This window comes from Microcaecilia unicolor, chromosome 3 (assembly GCF_901765095.1).
Source record: "Microcaecilia unicolor chromosome 3, aMicUni1.1, whole genome shotgun sequence".
In the NCBI taxonomy this organism is placed as follows: Eukaryota; Metazoa; Chordata; class Amphibia; order Gymnophiona; family Siphonopidae; genus Microcaecilia; species Microcaecilia unicolor.
The window spans coordinates 294,165,275-294,185,098 of NC_044033.1; the positions used below are offsets into that span (position 1 = coordinate 294,165,275).

At 44.0% G+C, this 19,824-nt stretch overlaps 1 protein-coding gene across 1 annotated transcript in view; it reads left to right on the plus strand.

Annotated features, from left to right (window-relative positions):
- ITGB7 (integrin subunit beta 7) overlaps positions 1–19,824 on the plus strand; it is a 342,955-nt gene that overhangs the window by 179,502 nt on the left and 143,629 nt on the right. Inside the window, exon 5 of the mRNA XM_030198181.1 lies at positions 10,145–10,315. Within this exon, the coding sequence (XP_030054041.1) occupies positions 10,145–10,315 (171 nt within the window). The remainder of the gene's footprint in view (positions 1–10,144; positions 10,316–19,824) is intronic.

Consider the following 19,824-nt stretch of genomic DNA (forward strand, 5'->3'; position numbering starts at 1 on the left):
ACCCAAACCCTTCAATCTTCTTGCTTTTTCATACCGCTACGCTACCGCTGCTAGTCTGCTGGGTGAGAAGCAGCAGCAGTGGCGGTGTTGACACACAGGGCTAGAGGCTGCTGGAGGAAGGCGCGGGACCGTCCGGCCAGAGGAGATGGAGAGGCAATAGCGGCAGCAATTTGGCAGGGGTGGAGCAGAAGAAGGGTGCGCCGCGCAGAACCAGCCAGAAGGGAGGCAGGGTCGACGGCCCAAATAGAGGGACTGGAGCAGCGCGAGCAGAGCACCCCCCGCTGATTTGCACCCGGGGCAGACCGCCCCCCCCCCCCCCCTTGGTACGCCACTGCACTGTTGGATGGTTGGAAAGATGGAAGGAAAGGAACAGCATAAAAGTCAAGAAATAGCATGGTGAGAAACAAGACGCTGATGACTTTGGTGCTGAAAATTGGGTTGGTTCAGTTCTTCCTACCATCTTGAATGAGTTTGCACCTCATGACATTTTCAATGCTGACGAAAATGGTCTCTACTGGTGAGCAATTCCTGATGGAACACTTGCATTCAAACATGCCGAAACTACTGGAGGTAAAACATCGACTGACAATCCTCCTTTACTGCAATATGGATGGGAGTGAGAAATTGGAACCCCTCGTCATTGGAAAGAGCAAACAGCCCCGTTGCTTCAAGAAAGTTAAGCGACTTCCTGTGTCATACGAGGCTAATGCAAATTTGTGGATGACTGGGGAAATTTGGAAGCAGTAGCTAAAGAAGTTAGACACTAGAATGCGGGCACAAAAGCGTCATATTTTGCTGCTTTGTGATAACTGTGCTGCACACAGGGATGATGTCAGACTATCTAATGTCAAGGTGGTCTTCCTCCCACCAAACACTACCTCTCTGATCCAACCTATGGATCTGGGCATAATAACCAATTTCAAGCAACATTATCGGGCTCTTGTACTACGTCATCTGATGAGCGTTATGGATGACCAGACTGGGAAGGATAAACGTGCTGTTGAACTGGCTCGTAATCTATCACTGCTGGATTCCCTACATATGCAGAAAGAAGCCTGGAATCATGTTACACAAGCAACCATTGTGAACTACTGCAAGCGGGCAAGCTTTGTTAAGGATGTGGAGAGTGATAAAGCAGGTGCAGCTGTTGCAAACGCGTCAGATGGAGAGGTTATTGACATCCCAGCTGGTGTTACTGAAGATTAGTTCCATCGCTACGTAGCTGTTGATTACGATCTACAAACAGCTGAAGACAGCACTGATGTTGAGATATGCTCCTACATGCAGGCAACAACCACTGATGATGGAACAGATGAAGAAATTAGCAGCGAGGCACATGCTGATGAAATTCAACAACCTCCTCCTGTCACTTTTGCAAGAGCGCTGAAGAGTCTCAACACTGTGCGGGCCTATCTTGAGGCCACTGGATGTCAGTGCTATGACAGTTTTTACTGTCTGGCAGATGTAGTCTATGGAACTCACAGACCCAAGAGTGTACAGAGGACTATAACTGATTACTTCAAGCCAGCCTAATGTCAGTTAACTCAGACTGTATATTGTGCGTATAATAATAAACAGTACTGTACATATGTTTATCAGATGTCAAGCTTCTTTGGGTCACAACGGTTAAGTGCACGCTCTGGTTAACTGCATGCATTTCTTTGGTCCAAGACCCTTGCACTTAAGCGGATTGCACTGTATTTAAGTGACTATCATCAGATTAATGGTACTGGGAAAGTGTCCCTGTGTACCCTCTGGGAGGGCCTTAAGGCAGTTAGGTGGGGCCAACTCATCACTCTATAAGCTCACCCTTGCAAATCTCAGTTGGCCCAAAAGTGGATCCTTAGGGACCGCTTGGACAGCTTGGAGCATCAGTTTAGGCAGGGTGGAGGGATAATGGGTCAGGAAGAGCATGCACATCAACTCAGGCTAAAACAATGATTTTCAGCTGGCTGATATCTCAGAACAACTACTGCGGTTGTGCCAGACTCATTTTGAGTTTGGCAACAAAGCCAGTCAACTTCTGGCACTTAAGCTTAAACAACAGGCGACCGGTAACCATTCTGCCTGCCTCCAGAACGATCAGGGAGTCTTGCACACTTATCTTAAGAAGCCTTCACTCGACCCTACTTGTCCCTCTAATTACCGACCCATCTCCCTCCTTCCTTTTCTCTCCAAATTACTTGAGCGTGCTGTTCACCGCCGCTGCCTTGATTTTCTCTCCTCACATGCTATTCTTGACCCACTACAATCTGGTTTTCGCCCTCTCCACTCAACGGAAACTGCGCTTACTAAAGTCTCCAATGACCTATTACTGGCTAAATCCAGAGGTCAATATTCCATCCTCATTCTTCTTGATCTTTCCGCTGCTTTTGACACTGTCGGTCACAGCATACTTCTCGATACCCTGTCCTCACTTGGATTCCAGGGCTTTGTCCTTTCCTGGTTCTCTTCCTACCTCTCCCTCCGCACCTTTAGTGTTCACTCTGGTGGATCCTCTTCTACTTCTATCCCTCTGCCTGTCGGCGTACCTCAGGGTTCTGTTCTTGGTCCCCTCCTCTTTTCTATCTACACTTCTTCCCTTGGTTCATTAATCTCATCCCATGGCTTTTCCTACCATCTCTATGCTGATGACTCCCAAATCTACCTTTCTACCCCTGATATCTCACCTTGCATCCAAACCAAAGTTTCAGAGTGCTTGTCTGACATTGCTGTCTGGATGTCTGAACGCCACCTGAAATTAAATATGACCAAAACCGAGCTTCTCATTTTCCCCCCCCAAACCCACCTCCCCGCTCCCCCCCGTTTTCTATTTCTGTTGATGGCTCTCTCATTCTCCCTGTCTCCTCAGCTCGAAACCTTGGGGTCATCTTTGACTCTTCTCTCTCCTTCTCTGCTCATATCCAGCAGATTTACTACATCCGTAAAATCCGCCCCTTTCTTTCCGAGCACTCTACCAAAACCCTCATCCACACCCTTGTCACCTCTCATTTAGACTACTGCAATCTGCTTTTTGCTGGCCTCCCACTTAGTCACCTCTCCCCTCTCCAGTCGGTTCAAAACTCTGCTGCCCATCTCATCTTCCGCCAGGGTCGCTTTACTCATACTACCCCTCTCCTCAAGACCCTTCACTGGCTCCCTATCCGTTTTCGCATCCTGTTCAAACTTCTTCTACTAACCTATAAATGTACTCACTCTGCTGCTCCCCAGTATCTCTCCACACTCGTCCTTCCCTACACCCCTTCCCTTGCACTCCGCTCCATGGATAAATCCTTCTTATCTGTTCCCTTCTCCACTACTGCCAACTCCAGACTTCGCGCCTTCTGTCTCGCTGCACCCTACGCCTGGAATAAACTTCCTGAGCCCCTACGTCTTGCCCCATCCTTGGCCACCTTTAAATCTAGACTGAAAGCCCACCTCTTTAACATTGCTTTTGACTCGTAACCACTTGTAACCACTTGCCTCCACCTACCCTCCTCTCTTCCTTCCCGTCCACATTAATTGATTTGATTTGCCTACTTTATTTATTTTTTGTCTATTAGATTGTAAGCTCTTTGAGCAGGGACTGTCTTTCTTCGATGTTTGTGCAGCGCTGCGTATGCCTTGTAGCGCTATAGAAATGCTAAATAGTAGTAGTAGTAGTAGTATGAAGGAGATGCTTATCCACTATTATGAATCACTATACATCCTAATATACAGCCTACAGAGGTGAATACCTCTCAGTGTGTGTGTAGTGCCTGTCATCCTGGATGAGATTAATAAAGCGATTAGGAATTTGCCAAATGGAAAGGCCCCTGGGCCTGATGGCTTTACCAATAAATTTTACAAGAGTTTCAGGCAATTCTAGCCCCAGTGCTCTTACAAGTTTTTAATTCTTTTGATGAAGGTGCTGGGCTCCCTAAGATTTGGAATTTGGCCACTATTATGATGTTACCTAAGCCTGGGAAGGACCTGTAGCTCTTATTGTCCCATATCCTTGCTTGAACCTGATTATACAATTTTTACGAAGATTTTGGCTACCCGACTCCAATGCATGTTGCCTGCCTTGATCCATGAGGACCAGGCTGAGTTTATCGCTGGCCGACAGACTTTTAACTATGTGTGCAGAGTGCTGCACCTAATCTATACTGCCTGAACAGAAGGGATACCCATGTGTCTGCTCTCCTTAGATGCTGAAAAGTGTTTGCTCTAGTGCCCTGGACTTTGAACAGATGGGATTTTTGGGGCAATTTGTACATTGGCTGCAGCTTCTTTATGCCCAACTCTTGGCATCTGCCCATGTCAATGGGCGCTACTTCGCTCTGTTTGCATTACACGGGGGCACCCAACAGGGATGCTCCTTGTCTCCTCTACTTTTTACTCTTTCTATTGAGCCTTTAGCTAGCACAGTGAATAAAGGTGAGCCGGTTGATGTTGTGTATCTGGATTTTCAGAAGGCGTTTGACAAAGTACCTCATGAAAGGCTCCAAAGAAAATCGGAGAGTCATGGGATAGGAGGTACTGTCCTATTGTGGATTAAAAACTGGTTAAAAGATAGAAAACAAAGAGTAGGGTTAAATGGTCAGTATTCTCAATGGAGAAGGATAGTTAGTAGGGTTCCCCAGGGGTCTGTGCTGGGACTGCTACTTTTTAACATATTTATAAATGACCTAGAAATGGGAGTAACTAGTGAAGTAATTAAATTTGCTGATGACACAAAGTTATTGAAAGTCGTTAAATCATGGGAGGATTGTGAAAAATTACAAGAGGACCTTACAAGACTGGGAGACTGGGTGGCTAAATGGCAGATGATGTTTAATATGAGCAAGTGCAAAGTGATGCAGGTGGGAAAGAGGAACCCGAATTATAGCTACATCATTCAAGGTTCCACATTAGGAGTCACAGACCAAGAAAGGGATCTAGGTGTCGTCGTTGATGATAAGTTGAAGTTTTCTGCTCAGTGTGCTGCGGCGGCTAAGAAAGCAAATAGAATGTTAGGTATTATTAGGAAAGGAATGGAAAACAAAAATGAGGACATTATAATGCCTTTGTATTGCTCCATGGTGCGACCGCACCTTGAATATTGTGTTCAATTCTGGTTGCCACATCTCAAAAAAGATATAGTGGAATTAGAAAAAGTGCAGAAAAGGGTGACGAAAATGATAAAGGGGATGGGATGACTTCTCTATGAGGAAAGGCTAAAGTGGCTAAGGCTCTTCAGCTTGGAGAAAAGATGGCTGAGGGGAGATATGATAGAGGTCTATAAAATAATGAGTGGAGTGGAAAGGGTAGACATGAAGCGTCTGTATATACTCTTTCCAAAAATACTAGGACTAGGGGGCATTCAAGGAAGCTACAAAGTAGTAAATTTAAAACGAATCAGAGAAAATGTTTCTTCACTCAACGTGTAATTAAACTCTGGAATTCATTGCCAGAAAATGTAGTAAAGGCGGTTAACTTAGCGGGGTTTAAAAAAGGTTTGGACGGCTTCCTAAAGGAAAAGTCTACAGACCATTATTAAAATGGACTTGGTGAAACTCCACTGCTTATTTCTGGGATAAGCAGCATAAATATTAACTCCTTTCTAAGCCTCTCTTTACTATAAACTAATCTAAAATAACTAGTTTTGATTCTGTGCTGGTAGTTCCTTCTTCAACCGTGTTACATTTCTGTGCTGGTGATTCCTAAGTTGTTTTAAAAGTGTTCTCTGCAACTGTATTTCTATCGAGGGAAGTAATCCAATTAACTGCATTAACAGATAGGCTCTAGCAGGCACTGCATGTGTAAAGGGGAAACAGACGGTGATAGGGGTATACTACCATCCGCCCAACCAGGATGAGCAGACGGACGCAGTCATGTTAAAGGAAATTAGTGAGGCAAATAAATTAGGCAACGCAATAATAATAGGTGATTTTAATTACCCCATATAGACTGGGTTAATGTAACATCAGGGCACGCTAGGGAGGTAAACTTCCTCAATGAAATAAAGGACAGCTTTATGGAGCAGCTGGTACTGGAGCCGACGAGAGAAGGAAAAATTCTAGATTTAGTCATTTGTGGAGCGCATGATCTGGTACAGGAGGTAGCGGTCCGGGGGCCACTTGACAACAGTGATCATATTATGATTGCCTTTGAAATTTGCTTTCAAAAAGTAGAGAGGTGTGGTAACTGTGTTAGTCCACTCTTAAAGGTTATCAATAGAAATCAAACAAAATAAAACATGGAAAAGAAAATAAGATGATACCTTTTTATTGGACATAACTTAATACATATCTTGATTAGCTTTCGAAGGTTGCCCTTCTTCGTCAGATCGGAAATAAGCAAATGTGGTAGCAGATAGTTTATATAAGAGAAACATCAAAGCATTACTTTGACAGTCTGACAGAGTGGGAGGGTGGGGGTATGCATGGGGACATCAAAGCATTTCATTGATATCCTGTTAGAATATCAATGAAATGCTTTGATGTCCCCATGCATACCCCCACCCTCCCACTCTGTCAGACTGTCAAAGTAATGCTTTGATGTTTCTCTTATATATACTATCTGCTACCACATTTGCTTATTTCCGATCTGACGAAGAAGGGCAACCTTCGAAAGCTAATCAAGAAATGTATTAAGTTATGTCCAATAAAAAAGGTATCATCTTATTTTCTTTTCCATGTTTTTTTTTGTTTGATTTCTATTGATAACCTTTCAAAAAGGTAAGCATAGGAATATGTTAGCGTTTAACTTTCAAAAAGGAAGCTATGATAAAATGAGAAGAACGGTAAAAAAAAACTTAGAGGAGCGACTGAGAGGGTAAGAAACCTACAACAGGCGTGGATGCTGTTCAAAAACACCGTCCTGAAGGCCCAGGCCAAACATATTCCACATATCAGAAAAGGAGGACAGAAAACCAAACGACTGCCGGCGTGGTTAAAAAGTGAGGTAAAGAGGCTATTGGAGCTAAAAAGGAATCATTCAGAAAATGGAAGAAGGAACCGAATGAGGAATATAAGAAGCAGCATAAGGAATGTCTTCAGATGCAAAGCACTGATAAGAAAGGCAAAGAGGGATTTTGAAAGAAAGATAGCGTTAGAGGCGAAAACTGATAGTAAAAATTTTTTTAGATACATTAAAAGCAGGAAACCGGCAAAAGAATCGGTTGGCCCGCTGGATGACCGGGGTGTAAAAGGGGCGATCAAGGAAGACAAAGAAATAGCAGAAAAACTAAATGAGTTCTTTGCTTCGGTCTTCACCGAGGAACATTTGGGTGGGATACCGGTGCCGGACAGGGTATTCGAAGCTGAAGTGTCGGAAAAATTTATTGAAATATCTGTAAATCTGGAAGATGTAATGGAGCAGTTCTGCAAACTGAAGAGTAGCAAATCTCCTGGACCGGATGGTATTCATCCTAGGGTACTGATAGAACTAAAAAATGAGCTGGCAGAGCTACTGTTATTGATTTGTAATTTATCCTTAAAATCAAGCATGGTACCGGAAGATTGGAGGGTGGTCAATGTAACGCCGATATTTTAAAAAGGTTCCAGAGGAGACCCGGGAAATTATAGACCGGTGAGTCTGACGTTGGTGCCAGGCAAAATGGTAGAGACTATAATCAAGAACAAAATTACAGAGTACATTCAAAAGTATGGACTAATGGGACAAAGTCAACATGGATTTAGTGAAGGGAAGTCTTGCCTCACCAATCTGCTGCATTTCTTTGAAGGGGTAAACAAACTTGTGGACAAAGGTGAGCCGGTTGATATTGCCTATCTAGATTTTCAGAAGGCATTTGATAAGGTCCCTCATGAAATATTACAGAGGAAATTAGAGGGACATGGGATCGGAGGTAGTGTCTTACTATGGATTAAAAACTGGTTGAAAGATAGGAAACAGAGATTAGGATTAAAAGGTCAATATTTGCAATGGAGAAGGGTAGTTAGCAGGGTCCCTCAGGGATCGGTGCTGGGACCTCTGCTTTTTAACATATTCATAAATGACCTAGAGATGGGGGTAACTAGTGAGGTAATCAAATTTGCAGATGACACAAAGTTATTCAAAGTAGTCAAATCACAGGAAGATTGTGAAAAACTACAAGAGGACCTTACGAGACTGGGAGACTGGGCGTCTAAATGGCAGATGACATTTAATGTGAACAAGTGCAAAGTGATGCATGTGGGAAAGAGGAACCCAAACTATAACTACGTCATGCAAGGTTCAGCGTTGGGAGTCACGGACCGAGAAAGGGATCTAAGTGTCATCGTTGATGATACATTGAAAACTTCTGCTCGATGTGCTGCTGCGGCTAGGAAAGCAAATAGAATGTTGGGTATCATTAGGAAAGGGATTGAAAACAAAAATAAGGATATTATTCTGCCATTGTATCGTTCCATGGTGTGACCGCACCTCGAGTATTGTGTTCAATTCTGATCGCCGCACCTCAGAAAAGACATAGTGGAATTGGAAAAGGTGCAGAGAAGGACGACAAAGATGATACAGGGGATGGGACGACTTTCCTATCAGGATAGGCTGAAGAGGCTGGGGCTCTTCAACTTGGAGAAAAGGCGGCTGAGGGGAGATATGATGAGTGGAATGGAACAGGTAGATGTGGAGCGTCTGTTTACGCTTTCCAAAAATACTAGGACAAGGGGACATGTGATGAAGCTGCAGTGTGGTAAATTTAAAACGAATCGGAGGAAAGTTTTCTTCACTCAACGCATAGTTAAACTCTGGAATTCGCTGCCGGAAAAGGTGGTTAAGGCGGTTAACTTAGCGGACTTCAAAAAGGGGTTGGACGGCTTCCTGGAGGAAAAAGCCATAGAATGTTATTGAATGGACGAGGGAATAATACAGTATTTCTAGGATGGGCGGGACAAATTGCTTGTTCTTTTGGCCGCTGTCGGTGACAGGGTGCTGGCTCGATGGACCCTTGGTCTGTCCCAGCATGGCGATGCTTATATGTACTTTTGGGGATCTTGCCAGGTATTTGTGACCTGGATTGGCCACTGTTGGAAACAGGATGCTGGGCTTGATGGACCTTTGGTCTGTCCCAGTATGGCAATACTTATGTACTTATGTACATCAGACTATTACAGGGCTGCAGAGAGATCAGGCGGAATGTAAAATTATGCTATTTGCGGATAATGTGCTTTTGACTTTGACAAATCCGTAGGTTTCAATTACCTTGGTTGTTGGGGAGTTGCAGGGGTATGGTTGGGTATCTGGGTTTAATATCAATATGCGCAAGTTGGAGATTTTAAATATTACCCTTACACATGTGCAAGTAACTCTTCTGAAAGAGCAAAATAAGCATGTGCTTAGGGCACCAAGGGAAGGGAACACCACAGAGTTTTCCCCCTATCACGCCCTTAACTCTTTTACTGCTGTCTGCCACACCGCATATCCAACATGAATTTCAGTATGTTTCTAATCATTATAAATATATATGATGTTTTGTTTTGTACAATAATGATATTTCTCAGCACGTATTCAATCTTAATGTCTTTTCAGTTCAGCAATGGAAGGGTTGAGGGGCACGATTAGTGGACTGTGCTTAGGGCTTCAGTTGGACTTAATCTGGCCCTGATGGACCTAAATGTCCATTTTTCTACCTAGATGACCTCTACAAAGTTATCCTTTGTTTGTGCTTAGCTGTAATCTGGAATACTCTCTTTTGTTTTTTGTTTTTTTGTTTTTTTAAGTAACACTGAAAATAAAAGAAACAAAAATATCACAGCAAAATACAAAAAAAGACTAGGGTGGCACCAGAATCATGAATAAAAAGGTGTTCTTTGTTTAAAAAAGGTCAACATGGCCACGTTTCACCAGGTTGCATCAGGGGTAATACAGAGGTTAAACACTTCAGTCCAGGTTCCTGGATTGTAATTTTTAGCAGTGCAATTTTTTCTGTCAGCCAAGTTAACTGATCATCACTTTCTGAGCTTGTGACTTATTCTCAGAAGGCATGGGGACCTTAGCGAAGCAGGACGTTGGCAGCCTGAGGTGAGCATGCAGTCTCCACCCCATTGCACAGTCAGCCTTTTATTCAAGAATCTCTCTGTACCCTATACTTTGTTGTGGATTTTGTTGTGCTGTTTTTGTGTTTCTTTTGTAACATACAGCACCAGCCCTTTCGTGGCTTTTTTTGCACTAAAAATAAAGGAAAAATGTCTTCACCTTCCAGGAGTGAGAGAGAGCTTCACAGTCTCTTTTCGCCGTGCTGAAGGTTATCCCATCGACCTCTATTATCTGATGGACCTCTCCTACTCCATGAAGGATGACCTGGAACACATCAAGAAGCTGGGGAATGACCTCTTGGCTGCCCTGAAGAATGTCACAAAGTCGGTAAAAATAGGTAAGACACCAGTGAGTTTCATGCCCCTCCACACCATCTATTTAGATGGGTCTTACTCCTGTTCCCCGTAATTCTCTTTTTCTTATTCTTTTGCTTAGCCAGTATCTTTTTTCTGTTTCTCTAGCACCCTTTGGAGCCCTTTTAACTGTTGGGGGTACTCATAGCATGTTCCCAGTAGTCTGAAAAGTATATTGCAGTGCAATTGCAGATAGCAGTTGGGGTGTACAGGCCAATAATTTTCTTGTGTTTATTCTTACTCTTTGATTTATTTATGGAATAATATCCCTTCTTCCAGCAAATTGATAGATGACTTATTAGGGCTTTGAAGAGCTATTAAAACTTTTTGGTTCCAATGAGCCCTATTTGATGGAAGGTTCTATGGGATCTGTTAAAGTAGTTTTAGGATCTACTGTTTTATCTTATTATGTTTATGAAGATATTTTTATTTTTTTATTTTTGTTACATTTGTACCCCGCGCTTTCCCACTCATGGCAGGCTCAATGCGGCTTACATATTGTATACAGGTACTTATTTGTACCTGGGGCAATGGAGGGTTAAGTGTTCCCCAGGACCAAAGTCCACCACCCTAACCGTATGAGTTCTTTGATTATATTTGATTATATTTATATTTTTAGTTGTTTGTGTTACAAGAAATGATTTATCTTGGGGGAAAGAGCTCTAGAGCACTCGCTACTGTTTATAATTTAAGAGCAGGTGCCGTATTTATAAGTTTAGGATATTAATTTCTCCACCAATCACCAAAGGTGATAATTGCAATAAATTAGATAAATTAAGTATATATAAAAGATACCATATACTCAGAACACAAAGAGACCGTATTTTTAAGCTTCAAAAAGGTTGATTTAATATACAATTGCACACGAGAGGTAGGTTTTAAGAGATCTTTACAGATAATCTGTGCTTAAGTAAGGCAAGGTAGCAGGTCTAGATCAAAAGTTATGTTACTTACAAGTCCTTGTTACACAGTATGAACAGCATTAGGTAAGCACATGTTCAGGACAGGAGGGCTTCTGCAGTGAGTGGATTCCTGAGTTGCTTGCAGTTGAAGAGAATCTTGCAAGCTGCAGGAGGATATGCCATGTGGATCTTTGTCCTGGTTTCCTGGTTTCCACACGACCCTTGGGCATTTGCAAAGCATTGTGGTATCTTGGTCTCATGTCTTATGACATCACAAGACTTGCTGTCTGGATCTTGCTGACAAATGGTCTTTTGATGTGAAAAGGCTTCCTGCTCAGTCTCTGGAGCAGATACACATTGCAAGTCCTTCCTTTCTGCACATGTCTGAAAGCTGATGGGAGGGGCAGGTATACCTTTGACAAGCAAATGTCCTGTTTATGCTTTTCCTCTGAGTTCTTTGTCTTCAATGGCTTCTCCAGACTTTCTGTCTCTTGGGTCTTTGGTTTTCAGAGATGTCCTGATGAGCGTCCAGGTACCCACCTTAGTCAAGCTTTTGTTCAGTCTTTTTAGGTGGGAGGGCAGAGAGAGTTATATATCTCTCTTTTGTCTTTGTTAAGTGTTTGTAATTGACTATCCCTGCTATCAGAAGTTCCCAGAAAAAGGGATGGGGAGAGAGGGGCTTGAAATGAAACTATTCTCTCTGCTGCAGTGTCAAATATATAAAAGCTGCACATATATATTGGTGTATATATAATCCAGCAAAATATCATGCTACACATTTAATTCTGATGATTGGCTTATACCATAACATTTGTAATGAACTTTATTGGTTTTAGTATGTAATTTTGTAACCTGTTCTGAGCGTTATCAGGAGGATGGGCTAAATATCGAACTAAATAAGTGGTTAGAGCACCGGTCTTGGCATCCACTGCTCAAATCCCACTGCTGCTTCTTGTGATCTTGTTCAAGTCACTTAACCCTCCATTGCCTCAGGTACAAACTTACCCCTCTGTCTACTAAGCTGTGCAGCAATGCCGATACAGCCCATTCAAAGTGAATGGGCTGTGTCGGCATTAGCACATGGCAGCTGCTAGCATGGCTTAATAAACAGGAGGGTTAGACTGTGAGCCCTCCAGGGACAGGGAAATACCCAGTGTATGTGAATATAACTCACCTTGAGCTATTACTGAAAAAGGTGTGAGCAAAATCTAAATAAATAAATAATAATATTTGTTTTTTTCTAGTTTCCTATCCAGCTTATAATTGAAAAAGAAAAACGCCTATATTGCGACCCAAATCGGGAGATAGACGTTTATCTCACAAAAACGAATAAAGCGGTATAATCGAAAGCTGAATTTGGACGTTTTCAACTGCACTCCGTCGCGGATGCGGACAAAGTTGATGGGGGCGTGTCGAAGGCGTGGTGAAGGCGGAACTGGGGCGTGGTTATCGGGCGATCAGAGATGGGCGCCTTTCGCCGATAATGGAAGAAAAATATGCGTTTTTAGCGAGAATTTAGGGTACTTTTCCTGGACCCTGTTTTTCAACGAATAAGGCCCCAAAAAGTGCCCTAAATGACCAGATGACCACTGGAGGGAATCGGGGATGACCTCCCCTGACTCCCCCAGTGATCACAAACCCCCTCCCACCACAAAATATGCCGTTTCACAACTTTTTATTTTCACCCTCAAATGTCATACCCACCTCCCTGGCAGCAGTATGCAGGTCACTGGAGCAGTTATTAGGGGGTGCAGTGGACTTCAGGCAGGTGGACCCAGGCCCATCCCCCCTACCTGTTACAATTGTGCTGCTTAATGCTTAGTCGTCCAACCCCCCCAAACCCACTGTACCCACATGTAGGTGCCCCCCTTCACCCCTTAGGGCTATAGTAATGGTGTATACTTGTGGGCAGTGGGTTTTGAGGGGGATTTGGGGGGCTCAACACACAAGGGAAGGGTGCTATGCACCTGCGAGCTCTTTTACCTTTTTTTTTGTTTTTGTAAAAGTGCCCCCTAGGGTGCCCGGTTGGTGTCCTGGCATGTGAGGGGGACCAGTGCACTATGAATCCTGGCCCCTCCCACGAACAAATGCCTTGGATTTATTCGTTTTTGAGCTGGGTGCTTTCATTTTCCATTATCGCTGAAAAACAAAAACGCCCAGCTCACAAATTGTCGAATAAAACATGGACGTCTATTTTTTTCGAAAATACGGTTCGGTCCGCCCCTTCACGGACCCGTTCTCGGAGATAAACGCCCATGGAGGTAGACGTTTTCGTTCAATTATGCCCCTCTATGTCATTTAAAAGATTCTTCATTTTGCTTAGGTTTTAATTTTTTTTTCTAATTTCAGGCACAAAACTGTGCAGTCTTAACAAAATAGAAAAAAACAGACATTTCTGGGGGGTTTCACTATTGTTTCAGGTAAACAACAACATGAAACAACATGGGAAATGCTGTTGATATTTCTCATGTTGTTTCAAATGAATGCACATCCCCTGATAGCAGATATGCATGTAACGCCTCCTAACTACCACACGCTGCAATTCAGAGTTCCTGCCCATTTCTCAGGGCTGGCACTACATGGTAAGCATGGTGAGCATGGCAGGGGGGTGCCAATGTTCTGGGGGCACCAAAAGCTATCGCGCTTACCTGTAGCACCAGTCCCAGTCCCAGCCCCCTTCTCCCACCTGGCTCCCCCTTTTCAGCTCCCAGCTTCAGCTGCAGTTCCCTTCTACCACCAGCCCTGCATTTAAAAATCATTTGCAGAGCAATGGAAGCATCTGTTTTTGCTGCCTCCTTTCCATCAGTATGGCTGCTGGCACTGCTTCAGAGATGGACAACTTCCCGTTTAAGCGGAAGTAGTTAATCTCTACTGCGGTGCCGGTGGCCAGACCTAATGGAAGGGAGGCACAGCGGTGGCAGCAAAAACAGACACTCTCATTGCTCTGCAAATGAATTCTAAATGCAGGGCTGGTGGTAGAAGGGAGCTGCAGCTGGGAGCTAAAAAGTGGGAGACAGGTGGGAGAAGGGAGCTGGGACACGGGGGCTGAGAAGGGGATGGGGCTGGAGCTGGTAGCTGAAAAGTGGGAGCCTTTGTGGGAGAAGGGGGCTATAGGTTGGAAATGGCCCTGATTTAAAGGCTAGGAGAAAGTAGCAGGGTATAGCAAAAGGAGGCTGATACTAGCAGATGGTAGGGTGACAGAAATGGTCTGACGGTAGGTGCTGATGCAAGAAGGGGCTGATGCTAGGTCTGGGGCAGGGAGAAAGTACATAAGTACATACGTATTACCATACTGGGAAAGACCAAAGGTCATGGGCGTAGTTTGACTGTTTCATTTGGGGGGGCAAGGGATGGGGCGGAGCATATTAGCATATCATTTGCATATATATATGCAAATGAATATGCTAATATGGAGGAAGGAAGGGAAAAAGAGCTGGCTTTTTTTGGGAATAACCATAATGAATATGTATGAGATATCAAGCCAGCTCTTTCTCCCTTCCTTCCTTCCTTCCTTCCTTCCTTCCTTCCTTCCTTCCTTCCTTCCTTCCTTCTTTCCTTCTTTCCTCCTTACCCAGCACTCCCTTTTCATCTCCAGTAGTATAACCTTATGCGTGAAAAGGCAGAACTGTAATTACAACAGGCTCTAAAACACCAATACACTACCTCGTGAAAAAAAAGCAAAACAAAAAGGGCTGCAAATACTACACGCTAGCAGAATATTGCACCTTGATCAAACATGAAAAACACATGACACAACAGACATGACACAAGGAACTAGAAATAAAAAAATACTGAACTGGAAAGTTAACTCAAGAAGTCAGACTCAGCATGCAGTAATACCAGAAAAATTTAAACTTACATGCAAAATATCACAGATGCACATTTCAAAAAGCTGACATATTCCAATTAATACATTCTGAATAAAATACTTTTTTCTACTTTTGTTGTCTGATCTATTCGCTTTGGTCCCAGTGTCTTCTGTTTTATGCAGTGTCTTCTTTCCATTTGATATTTTCTCTCTCACCATGTCCAACATCCTCCTGTGTCCTTATGTGTCCTGTCTATCATCTGTAGTCCTGTCCCTATCCTTCCTCGAGTTTCAGTATCTGCCCTCAACATGTTCCAAACCAGCCCTTAAACTCAGCAGTTTTCCCTCCATCCATATCTAGCATTTCTCCTCACTCCCCTCCATCCATGTGCATCTACTTCCTCTGTCTTCCCTCTCCTCCATCCATGTCCAGCATTTCTCCTCTCTCCCTTCCCCTCCATCCATGTGCATCTCCTTCCTTTGTCTTTCCTTCCCTCCATCCTTGTCCAACATTTCTCCTCTCTTCCCTGCCCTCCACTCCATCCATGTCCAACATTTCTCCTCTCTTCCCTCCCCTCCATCCATGTGCATCTCCTTCCTGACTTCTCTCCCCTCCCTCCATCCATCCGTCCAGCAACTCTCCATTCTCCCCTGCCCTCTCCTCCATCCACCCATATCCAGCAAATGTCCTCTTGTCCCCTGCCCCCTCCATTCATCCATCCATGTTCAGCAATTCTCCTCTCTCCCCTGCCCTCCCCTCCATCCATGTCCAGCAACTCTCCATTCTCCCCTGCCTTCTCCTCCATCCATCTCCAGCAAATTTCCTCTCTCCCCTGTCCCCTCCATCAATCCCTGCTGTCCAGCAATTCTCCTCTCTCCCCTGCCCATCCTGTTTCTATCATCCCCATTCTATCCAGCGTCTCCCCCCCTCCCCGCCCATCCTGTTTCTATCCATCCCCATTCTATCCAGCGTCTCCCTACTACTACTACTACTATTTATCATTTCTATAGCGCTACAAGGCATATGCAGCGCTGTACACCATACACAAAAAAAAGACAGTCCCTGCTCAGAGAGCTTACAATCTATAAACCAATCACTTTAAAGTAGGCCATTTACCTGGCTTAATAGCCACTTATCTGGTAAAGGACGTTTGGAAAATGCCTGCATTACATATCACCTTTCAAACAAAGTTTAATATTTAAAAGTGAGAGTCCATTTGTGCATTTTTACAGGATGGATAATGTTGGGATAATCAGGATTGTTCAGTTTAATTAGGAAGATCTCATTGTGCACCAGCCCTGGTTCACTGCCCCAATTGATCAGACGTTTTTTCTTTTGGCTGCTCCCATTTGCACAGCTACAACAACTGGTTTCAAAACAAACAAACCAATCACACTGACTGCACTGAAGGACCCCCTCCCCTGTTTTAAGTTCTGCAGTGCTGAGGTTCTCACAGTACGATCCACTTGCATGTCAGTCCTTAGTTGTGACTGTCCTGTTGATGTGATCATATCACAAGTCCACCCAGTCCATCAGCTGGTTTCAGAATGAAGATAGTACCATAGTGCAGTAAGTTTCATCTCCCCCCTCTCTCCCCCTTTACAGCATCTCCCATAAAGAACGACAACGTGGATGCAGCAGCTTTGCTTGCTGTGAGTGAACGGCAATAGCTGCGCGGGGGAGTGGAAGCAGAGATGTACCAAATGGCTTCCTTCCTTACAGTGGATTATCAATCAGGACTCAGAAGCCAGCACTTCTTCTAGTCCAGCGGCGAACGGGCAGGGGTTGTAAAAGCAACAAGCAGACACGCTGTCACGCTCGTCTCCGTCCGCTTCCCTGCCCTCTCTGTGTACTGCCTTCCTCTGATGTCATTTCCTTTCGGGCGGGATGCTGAGAGGGCAGGGAAGCGGATGGAGACGAGCATGTCAGCGAGTCTGCTTGTTGCTTTTACTACTGGCGGCCTGGGTAAGTCGTCGTTCTTGGCGGCGTCGGCGGCGTTTGGGGGGGCATTGCCCCCCTCGCCCCCCCAGTCTACGCCCATGCCAAAGGTCCATCAAGCCCAGCATCTTGTTTCCAACAGTAGCCAATCCAGGTCACAAATACCTGGCAAGATCCCAAAAAAGTACAAAACATTCTATACTGCTAATCCCAGAAATAGTGGATTCTCTCCAAGTCCATTTAATAATGGTCTATGTATTTTTTCTTTAGGAAGCCGTCCAAACCTTTTTAAAACTCCGCTAAGCTAACTGCCTTTACCACATTCTCTTGCAACGAATTCCAGGGTTTAATTACACGTTGAGTGAAGAAATATGTTTTTCGATTCATTTTAAATTTACTACATTGTAGCTTCATCGCATGCCCCCTAGTCCTAGTATTTTTGAAAAGCGTAAACAGAGGCTTCACATCTACCCATTCCACTCCACTCATTATTTTATAGACCTTTATCATATCTCTCCTCAGCCGACTTTTCTCCAAGCTGAAGAGCCCTAGCCGCTTTAGCCGTTCCTCATAGGGAAGTCGTCCCATCCCCTTTATCATTTTCGTCGCCCTTCTCTGCACCTTTTCTAATTCCACTATTTCTTTTTTGAGATACGGCGACCAGAACTGAACACAACATTCGAGGTGCGGTCGCACCATGGTGCGATACAAAGGCATTATAACATCCTCATTTTTGTTTTCCATTCCTTTCCTAATAATACCTAATATTCTATTTGCTTTCCAGCCGCAGCAGCACACTGAGCAGAAGGTTTCAACGACGACACCTAGATCCCTTTCTTGGTCCGAGACTCCTAACGTGGAACCTTGCATGACATAGCCACAATTCGGGTTCCTCTTTCCCACATGCATCACTCCGCACCTGCTTACATCAAACGTCATCTGCCATTTAGACGCCCAGTCTCCCAAGGTCCCCTTGTAATCTTTCACAATCCTCCCGCGATTTAACGACTTTCAATAACTTTGTGTCATCAGCAAATTTAATTACCTCACTAGTTACTCCCATCTCTAGATAATTTATAAATATGTTAAAAAGCAGCAGTCCCAGCACAGACCCCTGGGGAACCCCACTAACTATCCTTCTCCATTGAGAATACTGACCATTTAACCCTACTCTTTGTTTTCTATCTTTTAACCAGTTTTGAATCCACAATAGAACACCACCTCCCATCCCATGACTCTCCAACCTCCTCTGGAGTCCCTCATGAGGCACCTTGTCAAACGCCTTCTGAAAATCTAGATACACAATTATGCTGTATGGAAGCAATTCTATAGCTGGGCACCACAATTTGGGTATGTTAATGCTACACGCCAAGCGTCAATTCTATAATACCATCTGCGCACCAAAATGTCATTAGATAATACAAGACTAAGACCCAGATGCACAAAACCTAACGAGCCAGCAACTTGATTTTTATACCAGTTCTAGCCGGTTTAGCGAGCAAGGAGTAAAACAAGACATGAACCAAGGGGTTCTCCGAGCTCTTTTCCTATCACGGTAGGAGCTAACAAAAATGAGCTAATTACTATACAAATGTGCATGCAAGGTGATGCACAGTCGTTTTTTAACCCGATGCACAGAAGCAGTCCCTAATTTTACCGTGGAAAAGTTAACGGAAGGTCAGATTAGAGGGACTGCTTTTAACCAGAACACAGTAGAGGAGTGTGGTAGCCGTGTTAGTCCACTCTTAAGGTTATCAATAGAAATCAAACAAAATAAAACATGGAAAAGAAAATAAGATGATACCTTTTTTATTGGACATAACTTAATACATTTCTTGATTAGCTTTCGAAGGTTGCCCTTCATCATCAACCAGAACACAGAAAAATTTGACAAATATCCAGCTTGAAAGGCTGTAAGGAGCTGTTAAGTCCCACTGAGAGCGCTGATTAGCTAGTTGACCAATTAAGTTATGCGTATTGTTGTAAAATGTGCTTCGACTTCCATGTGAAGATCAAGGCACGATGTATAGAATTTGGGGTTTAGAGCTGGGAGTGGCGCCTAAGTTTAGACATGAGGATTTACACCAAGTAAACCCTGGTTTAAATCCTCATGCTGATCCCCCTTATTCTATAACAACGTGCATAAGTTGTAGAAACTCCCCGATCCACCCATGGCCATGCCCCTTTTTTGAAGCTGTGTGTAAAATTTACAAACATATTCCCAAGTCTAAAAATATGCACACATATATTTCAATTAATGCCAATTAGTGCTAATTGATTACACCTAATTGGTGCTAATTGGCTCGTTATTCAATTACATTTCACACGCAATTTTAAACATCATTTATAGAATTTCGGGGCATATGTGTAGAAGTGCTAGTTTTTTTTATAACATACATGCTTCCAGCTGCCCTGGTCCTTCTCACTACTTGGTCCCACTCACAGGAAGTTGCATCAGAAAAGCCAGGGCCAAGCAGAGAAGAGGGCAGCCGGAAGCAGCATGCCTTCAGCGCTGCCTGCGGCTCATTGCTTGTTGAGGACCATGGGAAGAGGGAGAAGAGATGCCATCAGACCTGCCAAATGGAAGAAAAGAAGTGAGGGAGAGAGGACAGACTGTGGGGATAGGGAACAGGGACTGAGGTGAAGGTGCAAAAAAATGGCATTTGTGTTACTGATTTTAAGAGTCTGCCATCAGCCGGCCTCGCCGTTGCAAAACCGGCCAGGCCAGCAACCCTAGATGGGAGCTTATTGTATAACAGCAATATGGGCTCCCAGATTCCAGTACAGAATACTAGTGTACCCCAGCATCATTTACATTTACGTGTCCGCAGTTACACTAGCCAC